At 36.6% G+C, this 13,600-nt stretch overlaps 1 protein-coding gene across 2 annotated transcripts in view; it reads right to left on the reverse strand.

The window, feature by feature from the left end:
• The window catches only part of ZNF385D (zinc finger protein 385D), a 356,261-nt gene that overhangs the window by 233,885 nt on the left and 108,776 nt on the right, over positions 1-13,600 (reverse strand). The window contains exon 1 of one of the 2 annotated variants that reach the window (XM_039327973.1): positions 5,795-6,041. The exons of the other annotated variant lie outside the window; for it this stretch is intronic. Within the exon in view, the coding sequence (XP_039183907.1) occupies positions 5,795-5,816 (22 nt within the window). The 5' untranslated portion in view covers positions 5,817-6,041. Of the gene's footprint in view, positions 1-5,794; positions 6,042-13,600 lie in introns of those variants that run through there. 2 annotated transcript variants of the gene reach the window in all.

A 13,600-nucleotide genomic window follows, 5' to 3' on the forward strand; every position in this document is an offset into this window, starting at 1 on the left:
TGTTAAGTGAGTTTTGCCCCATTTTACAAGCTTTCTTGCCACAGTTAATTGAATCACTGCAGTTGATAAGTAATAACACAGTTGTTAAGTGAATCTGGCTTCCCCATTGATTTTGCTTATCAGAAGGTTGCAAAAGGTGATCACATGACCTTGGGACACAGCAACAGTCAGAAGTATGAATCAGTTGCCAATCATCTGAATTTTGTTCACATGATCATGGTGATGTTACAAAGGTCCTAAGTATGAAAAATGGTTATAAGTCTCTTTTTTCAGTGCCATTGTAACTTTGAACATTAAATAACTGTTGTAAGTCGAGGACTACCTGCATAATCCACAATAAAAAAACAAAACATAGAGTTCCATATATATTATGATTAGTATGGGCTCCTGGACTCATATTAGTCATGTGCACACAAAATAAAAACTTCCTTTTCTATCCGTTAAATTTACTACATCAATGTCTATTCTATAATCTTGCTGCAAAATTATTTGCAAATATGAATTCTCTATTCATAAATCATGAGACCTTAATGGCATATTTATCACTTTGAAGATCTTGGAGAAACCAAAGGATTAAGAATTGTACTAAGAACACAATTGTTTCCTTAAAAAATTGAAAATCAATGCAAAATAAGATATGTTGAATTTTATAAGGTGTATATGACTTCAAATTGTCTCTGATGAGATATATGTATAAGAACCGTGATAACACAGTGGTTAGACTACAATACTGCAGGCTACTTCTGCTGATTGCCGGCTGCCACCAGTTTGGCAGTTCAATTCTCATTGGCTCAAGATTGACTCAGCCTTTGATTCTTCCAAGGGCGGTAAACTGAGGAGCCAGATTTTGGGAGGCAATATGCTGACTATATAAATCACTTACACTCACTTGCTGGGCCACAGCATGCCAGCAACTGGTCCACACAAACAAGCAAAGCCCCATCCATGGGATGCAGCACACCAAACCATGCACCACTGGTCCATGGAACAAGCACTCTCCATTGAACCGGTCCCTGGTGCCCAAAAGATTGGGGACCTCTGCTGTAAAGCATTGTGAAGCAGTATATAAATCTAAGTGCTATTCCTAAGTACTATAAGTATTTTATACAAGCTCAAAATTATTTTCTTTTCCTTTCTAATGCTTATGGGGAGTATTTTCCTTTTTCCTTTAGGTGCATGAAACTAAAGAGGTATAGCATGAGTCTCCTTTATGTTACCTTTAGATATTGTTATAATAATCTCTTACAAACCTGTCTAGGTTTGAAGTATATTGTTTAAAGAGCAAAGTGTAACTGTTAACTATAAACAGAACATATAAACTCAGCTTTGCATTAAGCAAGCCTAATGGCCATTATAACTGAATCCCCATATATCTCCACATTCTCTACTGACAGAAACCTCTGAGAATTTTTCTGATTTTTACTTCTGTTTTGAATAATCTGATCTTCCTTTGTCTAAGAAGACATGATACGAAGAGCCAAGCTTTAGCAAAGCAGGAATAATGTTAAAGCATCCAGTTTCTAAGGTACAATTGCATAACTAGTAATCATTCTGATCACTTTGAAAGTGATTGTTATTATAAGGTTTACTGAAATAATGCAGATGAAAAGATTTTAGTTCTAAGAGGAAATACTATATGCACACTATGCATTATATTAATATTATTAACTATTGTAATGTAAAATAGTTTTGCATCACAATCAGCAATAGAGATAGGGTAAGAATTGAGTGTGACTTGGACAAAATATTTTATGCAGTGCGATCAACATACACTTTTTCATTTCAAATATTTTCTTCTATGTAATATATCATTCAAAACCATAATGGTGCATTTTCTCTCATGAAGTGTAAAACTGTTGAGGTGGATATTAAGATATTATACAGCTTCAGAAAGGTTTCTTGAAGTCCCCCAAAATCAGAATTCATGGAACATTTCTTTAATAATAATAGTTGTTAAAATGTCTGCAAATAGGCATTCTGTTTTAAACAGAAGCTATAATAGGGATTTTTAATAATGCAATACAGATTATTATTCCTTACTCATTTATACATATATACATTCCCAGATTCAGAAATGTATACTATACTTTGCAACAAAAAACTCTAAAGAAAATGTGTTATCCCAAAAAGTTTTTTTTTCTTTTTGTAGCCTTTTTTTTAGAAGAATATTTCTACAAAGCAAAGTAATCTGAGCGATATATGTATTGCTATTTCACTATGTAGATTACTGGGTTTCTTAAGCATGCACAATCATGTAATTGCAGCATAAGCACATATTCTGACTGCAATCATGGAGGTTGCATTCTCCTGGATTCTAAACCCTGTCAAAATTCCTTTCCCCTTCCTATTTCTGAGTACAAGGAAGACTGTTTCATTCAGTTCAAAAAAGCTATTCACCACAAAATGATAATGGCCTTGCATAAGCAAGCAGGTACTTTTTTCTGATTGAAGCTGACTGGGATACATATATTTTAATAATATCTATTGAACTCCAAGAGAAAGCTGTACTCTAAATCTTATGTCAGACCTTTTAAATTCAAGATTACCTATTATGAGCGGATGAACAATTAGTCCTAATTGTATCTTTTTGTTATGCAGAATTGGCTGCACAATGATGAAGTGAGACCCTTGTAACATCTCCAGAAAACCAAAAGCAGACTTTTTGTCTTAAGTATATTGAGAAGGTACACAGCAAATACCCTTTGACTATAAAGATAAATAATTTTGGTTCATTTGGTTTCATTCTTATAATAATAATAGCAAAAATAACAACAACAATAATAATAATACTTTGCTATGATATGGCTTGCTACTATTCTATGTTTGTTTCTTCCCTCCTATATTAACATAGAGGATGACAGTAATGTTGATATACAGAAGACCTTTCTCTGAGACCTCAAAGGGCAGTCTGTTACCTATCCAAAGGAGAAAAAAATTAAGGGATAAGACAGAATCCTAGTTTCTCAACACATTCTTAATAAAATTGTTAAGTATTGTAGTCAGTGAAGCTGATGCAACCTAAATGCTATCTAGTTGCAACATTTAATTGTATAGAAAAAGTTGAACACTTTCTATAAAAAAAACTTGTCAGTGTCATGAAACAAGCACCCCCAACATTCAAGTTGCCAATCTCAGTGGATTGAGCAGAATTAATAATGGTACTGAAATTACAGAATTATATTCCCCAGAGAACTAAATGTGGCATATAAATGTTGTCAGTTCACATATCCAAGGAATAAAAAAGAAAATGTTATTCTTCTTAATGCATGGCAAATCTATCTACCCATAATGATCATAGAAATAAGAAAACTGCTACTTTAGAGATGACAATTTGATGCCAGAATATAGCAAAAAGATAAGCAGAAAAAGTTATTTTATCCTTAGGCATAATTTATAGCTTATTGGGGGAAGACAGAAAAGGCCTACAGAAGTGAAGGAAACGTTTATAAATAGGTTATGTTAAATGTGTATAAAATTTTATATACATATATAAAATTAATGTTTTATATAAAATTATCTTTTAGCACAAATTAACAAGATTTTCAAAAAGGTTGAAACCTATTCTAAATAGAATACTACAATACTTAGTATGAAATACCTGCATTAAAAATGCAAACTTTAACATGCCATTTTCTTAACCACAGTTATCCATTCCTTTATATATTATTCCTTTAACTAAAATGGCAATGTCCTACGTTTATCCTTTTCTCTAGTCAAAATTATCTCTAGCTAAGTCTATTTTATTCTACATGATTTCTAATAGGGAGGTGAGATGACAAATTTTGAAAGCATGAGTGACATAGTTACCAAAATAGCTAGAAAAAAATAGTACATGTTTGGTACTTGGAAAAAGATACATGGGATTTGTATGGAAAAAAATTGCTAGGCATGCATATTTCCTCACAAATTAGTTGAGCAATTTAGGAAACATAAATGTGTTTAAAGTAAGGAAATGCATAAATGCATATTCAAATTAATGCATCTATACCTGACATTATGCGGGTTTAAGAATTTAGAAAGACTTTGAACAGTTACACCACAGTGAAGAAATATTAAGCTTTTGAACCCTGGATATACATAAACGGAAACATTGCCAATGGTTTATTTGTTGGAGAACACTGGACTTATACCTAGTAATACTGATCCTGCAGCTGTGATCAGACATAACATAGATCACAGGCAAGCAAGATCAAATGCAAAAGTATTGCATAGCTTAGTACTGAGAATCTATTCTAAAAACTCAGCTGGCAGCACATTACATTCTACCAATTTTAAAGGGGACATTTCAAGAAAACAAAGCAATGTGAGTTGATTACAGCAAATTCTCACAGCTCATCAGCAAGTGTCAGCTTGCATAGCATACCACTATAACCTCCCTTCTGTTTACTGCATGGTGACAAAATACTTTCTTACAAATCTCTGAAAACATTGAGCTGACAGCTTCACCCAAAACCTTAACAAGAATTGTAGCTTCCCACTGGTTTCCCAATTCTCCTTTGAGGATGATACAACAGAACACTCCTCACTTGTTAGCAGAGGCTTTCCAGAAATTTAAAAAAGTTTTCTGAAGATAGTACATCATTCTCAGTGCTGGATATCCTCAGGATAGTACAACACTTTAGCAAAAAAAAAAAAACAGTAAAAGTAAAAGAAAAAATGCTGTATGAAACATGCTGTCCCTATAACCAACCTACGACCACAAACCAAGGCAAATTGATATTCGCTGACCAGAAAACCATCAAAGAGCTGCCTCCTGAAGTTCAAGTCAACTTTGGATTTAATATTTAATGAAAGAAATCTGTAGCTATAACCTCAGAAGTTCCTTTCTCAAAGCTGTATATATCACTGCATATCCATTAGCGGCACTGAATTCTTGCTAAAACACTAAGCTACTGAGCCAAAAGAAAGTAAAATATTCCCCTTTTACCTTTTAAATACATTAGTTCCTTTCCTACATATCAGAGAAATAAGCTGTAATTTTATTATGCTGTACCCTTTGCCTCCAAGAGAGCTTTCCTTGTTGGAGTACTAATACATTTACTTTGTCTGTCTGCCGCACATATTTAAAGTTAAAAAAAAAAAAGATTTTCTAGCTCCAGCATATTCCCGGAATAAATGCAACCAACCCATCTTCAAAAGAAGCTGAAGAAAGGCTTAATCACACCTGAAGTCTGCCTAAACTGCTGAACTGCTCCCAGACTTCGGAAGGCTTTTTTTTTTTTTTTTTTACACGCACCCTTATCACGACTACCAGGTCTTTGCTTTGCTGACGAGATCTTGCCCACCACTGGGAATATGGCAGGAACGGGGGAAAGTAATATACTCAAGAGAAATCCAGAGCTCTGCAAGAAAGCAGCGCTTCTTCTCTATAAAAGCCCTGTAAAGTGGGAAGGTGGAAGAGTTTACAGAGAGCGCAGCGAATCCTTAACAGAGCAGCGACGCCCGGTTGTGCCTTATGGCATTAAGTTTGCTTTCAACTTCCCACGCTTCGCCACCCCTGAGACAGCAGCTGGCACCCAGGTTTTCTCTGAAGGTAGAAGGGCGGGAGTGGCACGGGGATTGCCCGTCGTTCCCTCTGCAGCAACGCTACCACCGGCAAAGAAAGAAAAGCAGCTTTCCTGAGACAACCGACGTCCCTTTTGCTCTCAGAGGACAGAGAAATGCCTCCACTGTCTTTCTCGAGGTCGAAGTCTAGGCACAGCCACAGAAAGGAAGATAAGAGCTCAAAACCCTCTCCCAGGTTACTGCTGACGTTCGTCGCGAAAGAAGGAAGCCGGAGTGGAAAGAGACTTACCAAAATACATTATGGTTCTCATTAATTGGGCACTCCAGCTTCCTCCGCCGGGTGCTGCTCAGCATTAGCTCCCGCGCCGAGCTGCTGCTGCCGCGCGAAGCAGAGCGAGTCTGTCTCATCCTACATGATGTGGAAATTTCCAAGCCTCCGAAAGCGAGCGGCGTGAGCCTCCTTGGCTCAGGGCTTGAAAGACAGACTTTTCCCTGATACAATCCAGCTCTGGTTTAGCGCCGACACCCGCTGCCTGCTGCACTGCCCAGTCTTAGTGTAATCTGACTCCTCCTTGTGATGTCCTTGCTGTGACATCAGGACCGGGAGTACTACTGATAGAGCGCGGGCTATTTGGACGCCGCTTTCTTTCTTTTTTAAGGATTGGGGAAAGTGGGAACTGGAGATTCAGGATAAAAGCCGGTGCCCCTGATTAAGCCACTTCGTAACCCCACATGCTCTCCACATCTCCTCGTCCAGTCCCACAACTGGCATCATGTATGGCCACGGACACAATACCTTCCATTTCACAAGGGGGAGCAACTTTAGCTGCTCTTCACCATGGAGAAGGCCGACTTCTAGAGGGCAGCGTTCTGGCCAAGCCAGCGACAGACTCGAGGGGAAGCCTGTCAGCCAGACGCAGAGATACACATTAGGAAACAAGACTTGATACTAGCACCTGCCAGCGAGGTGCTTCACTCTTATGGTCAGAAACTTAATATATTCTTCCTTGACTTGGCACTTTTTAGATGTGGTTTTACAACACCCATTATTTAAAGCCTACATATGGGAAAGCCTCACAGTCAGGTTGGGAGAAGGTTGTTTTAGAAAAAATCAAGCAGACAGAGGAGGTACATAAATTCTAAAAATAAATAAAAGAAAACTGGGTGAAGGTACTGTGGGAAGAATCCAGAGAAAGAAATATTTTGGAAAATATTAGAAAGGCAGAATATATTTCTCCAAAGGAATAATGGAGAAGATCTTTAAAAGGCAGAAACTTCTTCCTCCCCCCAGCCAGAAAACTCAGCAGAAACCAGCTTTTAGAAATGCAGATATAATAATCCATTCACGAAGATTGGGGCCAGGAAGCTAGAAGCTATGAGATTAGAAAGACAAAGACCTCTAAAATCTACACACCCCACCCAAACTCTAAAAGACATAACCTTTGGGGACATAATAGAATTAATCCACCAATACCAAAAGGGCACACTGAGACTCAGGTCAACAACCATGGCTAAGATTGGCAAGTAGACAGGCTCCACAGAATCTCTCTGAATAAAGAGAGGATGAGAGATCACCTGCTCTGGACAGCTGCTCATCAAAAGTAGATTACAAGACAGCAGTTTCAAATAGGTTTGAGAGCCAAGAGACAAAAGAAACATCATGCTCTTAATTTCATCAAAGCCTTTTAAAGGACACTGAGCTCACTTTCTGACTTTGTAATTACTTTTGGAAAATATCTGTTTACATAAAGACATTAGAGATCTTCATACCAATAAATTTGAAAAGCCACCTGGTGAATTTATTTTCATTGTTAAATAAAAGAAAAATTAATTATAAGGTTAAGAGCTTAAAAAAAGAAATAAATGACAAAAATCTAAGAAACTGATTTAAGAACTGTATGAATGAATTAAGGGACCCATACCCTGATTCCAATTTATTCTTAACCAGATATATTTTCTTTGCTTTAAAGAACAGATGACCTACAACAGTGATGTCAAACTGCCAATCTGCGTGTTGGAAACCATGGAAACCAGGAAACCATGCCCACCCATTGCCGGCAATGGGGAAAAAGCTCCGATATGTCGTGTGACGTTACATGACGTCACAAGTTTGACAAGTCTGACTTACAAGGATCTCATAGCCCTAAGCAGGAGAGAGCAAAATTATTATTCTAGAATCATTATCGTAGGCTTGCTGCCAGGCAAGAGGTTATTCATTGACTAAAATGCCATGTGACAGAAATATTAGCATAATTAATATAATTTTAAATTATAATTCAATGACAAGTGGAACAACTCCATTTGCTGTATATGTAAAAATAGAAAGGCATACAATAGAGGTTATCCCTATACACTTGATTCCACCCATATTATTTGCAGACCATAAAAATATTCCTTGTTGCAGAGCAGAAGTAATATTCCTCAGTAGTTTATAAACCAAATAGTAGAAAAAAGAAATTGAAATAGTATACAAACACTGAAAAATTGTAGCCAAAGGGCAATGCTAGATCCTAAGGTAGCTGTTCTGCTTCTAGTCTATTTCAAGTTAAATATTTTGTTTGTTTTCCTATATGGTACAGCTTTGGACTTTTTCAAATATTTCTAGCTAGTACATCTTAATTTAGATCCTAACCCAATTTTTCTCAGCCTTGGCAATGTTAATCTTTGGGGACTTCGACTTCCAGAATTCCAGGATGATTTAAGTATGATTTATTTCAGCAAAGCATTGTTAAACAAATAACAGGTTAATACAGTGCTTGAATCTCAATGTTAATCTCAATGCAGTGGTATGGGACCATGTAGATCCTAGACCTTACTTCTAATTTTACTACTCTAGTTAATAAATTATAATAAAATATTAATTAATAAAAATTAATTTCTCACTGTATGAGATATTGGGATTAATGCAGTCCTGCAATTTGAAAAAGAACCAGCAAATATTCTTCTACATAAACTTTAAAAATGTGTTCAAGCTTAAGCAGTACAAAATAAATACAAAATACAAATATGCTAAGGAAATTAATGACTAATTTACAATATATATATATAACACACATTTATACATATTTTTATATATAAATATATGTATATAAAATGTATATACATACACACACACATGTCTGGTTGTCTAGTTATGTCTAGTATATCTAGTTTAACGAAGAGAAGGATGAGGGGGGACATGATAGCAGTGTTCCAATATCTCAGGGGCTGCCACAAAGAAGAGGGAGTCAAGCTATTTTCCAAAGTGCCTGAAGGCAGGACAAGAAGCAACGGGTGGAAACTAACCAAAGAGAGAAGCAACCTAGAACTAAGGAGAAACTTCCTGACAGTTAGAACAATTAACCAGTGGAACAACCTGCCTCCAGAAACAGTGAATGCTCCAACACTGGAAATTTTTAAGAAGAAACTGGACAGCCATTTGTCCGAAATGGTATAGGGTTACATGCCTGAGCAGGGGGTTGGACTTGATGACCTCAAAGGTCCCTTCCAACATCATCATCATCATCATTATTATTATTATTATTATATATGTGTGGGGGGGGTCAAAAGTCACCAAGCTGAGTGACTTTCATGGCTGAAGTAGGACTTGAACTCACAATCTCATAACTTTAAAAAAAAAAACCTCTTATCACTCCTTCAAGGAAGATCACATTTAGGATTCAGACATCACAGAGATTGTGCTGCCACCCCCACACACAGTAGGTTAAAAGTCTTTATTGTGCTGCCCAAGCCAAATATACAGTCTCCCTAGCAGTTTTTGAATAACAAAAGTCCATGCCCTCTTCCTTCCCCCCCCCCCCAGGGTTCCACTGGAGGCCCTGAGGAGCCAGAGGAATGGTCTCAATCCTTGAAGCTAGGCCAAAGCCAGAGCAAAAGCATTTCATAAGACAAGAATCCCAAAGGCTTGAATCAGTCCACGGGCCAAGGCACGAAGCCAAGGCACAAAGAGGTCCAAATCACGTCCAGGGCAAAAAACATGACAAGGCAGAAACCAGAGCAAGACAACTAGACACATTGTTCCAGCAACATCCAAAGTTACTTTATTGTAAGATTTAATAATAAAATCATGGAAACCTGTCAGAGTTTTCTTCTCCTTTTATACCAAGTAGAGTCAAAGCAAGGTTATTTTGAGTTTTTTCTCTCATTCCTTCCCCTTTCCCAGAACTTTCTTTTATTTATCCATAACAGCTTCTGCAATTTTTCATCAAGGTTATCTCCATATTCCTCTAACTCATATTTCCTTTTTGGATCAGCAGTTGCATAAAACATCATAGAGCTGGATTTTTGAATGGGCACATTGCCTTATCAAAGGGTTGCTGTAACAAAATAGTGAAGTGCTACCTGTTTCTAGAAATGGATCAGCTACATTGGAAAATAAGCAGATGATCCCGGTCATCAAAGAAGAGAAACACATATCTACATTTATCTTGAGGAAAGCAATTTCAACTGAAGGGCAAAACACCTGATCAAGGCAGATCATAGCCAATCTACATAGGCCTAAAAGATTATACTTCCATTAAAAGAGCATACTCAAATTTCTTTTGCACACATTTACATAATATTTATTAAGCTTTTTATAACTTAACCGGGGATAGTTCATCAAGCTTAAAGGTAAGCTACATTTTATGAAGATTTTCATTTTTTTCCCAACAACCAGACATTGCCTCATCTTTCTATTCAGACTGAAGTACAACCTAATTCTTTCACCATATCCTGCAATTGAGATTCAAATTATTTTCCTCCTAGAGTTACTTTTATTGAAATAGAAAAAAATTATATAGGATATTTTTATAGTAGTTCAGTGCTTTCTCTTCTGTAGTTATAACTACAACATGATGGGGAGCAGAATAGACTTTAAGAGGGAACTTGAGATCCTTTAGGTGTTACAACTGTCCATATTCCTCACAAATAGACAACACTAATTGTGAAAACTAGAAATTTCAGAAGATTTGGATGATTGCTTTCTCCTGAATTAGATTGTTCTGTTTCTTGCATTATAAACACAGTCTAATCAGAGATTTCACACAAAGTATCTTGCTAGGCTTTCAAATAATGAATTGTTTTAAAAAGCTAACTATTTGTGCTTTAAAACTGTTCAGAAGAGTTGGCCATTTGGGTAAAGATAATAATTGTATTTTTAGTTACTGAAAAATATTCTTTAAATATATGTTAGACTTATATGTTTGATCAAATTGGCTTTCATTCAGTTCAACAAACCTTTTTACACTCTATATGAAACTGGTATGAAAAAGTAATACCGTATTTCCCCAAAAGTAAGGCCTACATCAACAATAAGCCCTAGCTTGATTTTGGGGAGTGGGCCTAATATAAGCCCTATCCCAAAAATAAGCCCTAGTTTTGGGGCAAGGCACACCCTAAAAATCATGCTAGGGTGGAAGGTAGGGTGTAGAGCTGTCCCTCCCACCCCGCACCAATTTACCTTGCAGCCCGGCCTCTCCTTGCCGGCCCACTTCTTCTTCTGGGCCTCTTCTGCAGCCAGGCCTGCATTTCTCAGTCACAGGGCTTTCCAGAAGGCCTGTGCAGCCAAGAACCAAACTATGGATTCAATCCATAGCTCGGTTCTGCAAGACCTCAGCAACCGAGCACCAAGATTGAATCCATAGCTTGGTACTCAGCTGCTTAGGCCTTCTGGAAAGGCCTGATGGCAAAATGCAGGCCCGAATGCAGCTGCAGAACTTTGGCCCCAGAAGAAGTAGACCGGCTGGGTGGGGCTGTCAGTACCGGAGGTAAAGCCTACCCTGAAAATAAGACCTGGTATCTCTTCTGGAGGCAAAAAAAGACTCAGTCTTATTTTGGGGGAAACACAGTACTATTTGCATTCTACAAGGCAAGTTGCATCATCTTGCGATCTCAACTGGTATTTGTGTAGAACCTGTTGCAGCTACTGAAACTGCCAAAGACACAAAATAAAGCAAAGAGTTGGCACTTAACTCTAGGGACTAGGGAAAGTCTGATTACTTTGTGTAACCACCTTAAATGGTAGATTAGTGCAGGCCTTCATCAAAGTGTGTTCAAGTATTTACTTGAAAATTTCTACAACTGTGATGTAAGGTGTCTGTGAAGGATTATCCAGGGTTACTGGATTGTTTTCTGTGCTAGGCCTGACATCAAAATTTCCAAAATAATCCAGTCAAAGTTCAGATCTTTGTAGTACCTTATATACCCACAGTATAACAGATATACCCTAGCATAGGCTATCCTAAATCTCTTCCTCTTCCCACTATTCCACTCCAGACTACGGTGTGTCTTGTTTTATCCCTTCCTGATATGGTGTAATAAAGTTGTATAAAATACTCCAAATCAATCTACATTTCTAGAAATATTAGTGATTTCTGAAGAACAGGAAAAACCAAAGAAACTTTAAAGGAATGTAATCTCAAAGCTGAAATGCTCAGAAAAAGAGATTGTGGAAGATTAAACTATCTCATACTATAACGCCTGTTCCATAGAGATGTCCTGAAGTTATAAAGGGGATGGTTTCCGTCAACCCAATAAATTCTGGATCCAATTGTGTGGTCCATAACTAGTTTGTAATAGCACGACAGCAGCTTGCTGACTTCCTCCCTGAAAATAAAAAGCCATCTGAACAACCTGCTGTTTAACAGATGTGTTGTGTACTTCTATGTATTTTCAACAAAGCGCAAGAGTTTTATCACTATTTTTTTCTATCCTCATTGGACAAAATTAAAAATAATTACTAAATGTGATGTTTTGCTTTGTTTTTACACTTGAATCAGAAGTGTCAGTTCCAGACCTCTGCAATATTTGTCACTATGAATGCTACTTAACTGCAGCATTACCCAAAGGAACTCTGCACAGTCGCCTGTGAATACAACTGGAGGGACTTAATTAATCTTCCTGTCACTTCCATGATGCTTTTCATTAGTTTGGCTGCTATCTGATCAACTGGCCCTTTCTCTGTTGGAAATAGCTTTCCAGAATCTGTTTCAAAAGCACTTCCAAAAGTAAACAAAGATTCACTTTTGATGCAAAGAGTCTTTGCAAGTTTTAGCCTTTGCAGACTTTATCAGTTCAATATTAGTTCACATATATCCTTCAAAATACTTGAGGCTTCAAGAAGAGATTGGAGAATCCTTAAAGTAATTAATATTGAAAGATGTAAGGAATTGTTATTTTTATTATTTATTATTATTTTAAAGTGATCTGGCAGCATTCCTCTCAACTTAACTATATATTTTATATTGTCCCAAAAGTAGACAAAGTAGTTTGTAACAAGACCTCTCCTATTTTGGGGATGAAGGTACAAGCAAAAAATAGTTGCAGTCTCCAAATTTGGACTGAGCTGTTAAAGTAAAAAATGTTTCCAGTTTTAGTGGTGTACAAGAATTCATTGGCAGAGGGACAAGAAAAAAAGTTTATAATGTTCTCTGCTTTATCCATTCTAGTTAATATTCCAATAATATGTATCAGGGAAAGATTTATTATCAATTATAAAATGCGTAGAGATGTCCTTGCCACATAAGTAAAATGAGATAGAGAAAATCTCATGACTTCATGCTTGTGTGTAAGCAAGTAAGGGAGATGATCATACAATTTGTCTCCTAATTTTATTTACATGGCTATAATATTATCACTATATATTTTGATAATATATAATATATACCTGCTGTATTTTACATGAGGCAAATATTTGGTAGACTGTCAAATATGACCTTCATTGTAGCTTGTAGTATGAGAGAGCTTCAAAATCATTAATGGGTTTAAGTTTTCCTATGCTTCTCTAAGGCAGGGAAATATTATCTCTGTGGGACAAATCACTGGCCAATACATACTGCAGATTAAAAACAGTGGTAGGTTATACTATAATTTAACTCTCCCAAGTGATTCAGAAATGCTTACACATAGAAAAATATAATATTTCATCATTATAAACTTAAGAATTATGAACTGTCATTGCTGCTAATATTATTTAGTATATTTACGCTATATGAAGGGTCATTTGTAAAACAGATAAACTGTTTGATATGTGCAGATTTTATAGTCACATTTCAAAGTGATCAAAACTGTAATCTTATCTCTAGTCTTCTGGAAGCAAATATCTCCAAACTGATTA

The sequence above is a fragment of the Crotalus tigris genome, unplaced genomic scaffold, assembly GCF_016545835.1.
Source record: "Crotalus tigris isolate CLP2741 ecotype Arizona unplaced genomic scaffold, ASM1654583v1 scf7180000024370.6872682, whole genome shotgun sequence".
Taxonomy (NCBI): domain Eukaryota; kingdom Metazoa; phylum Chordata; class Lepidosauria; order Squamata; family Viperidae; genus Crotalus; species Crotalus tigris.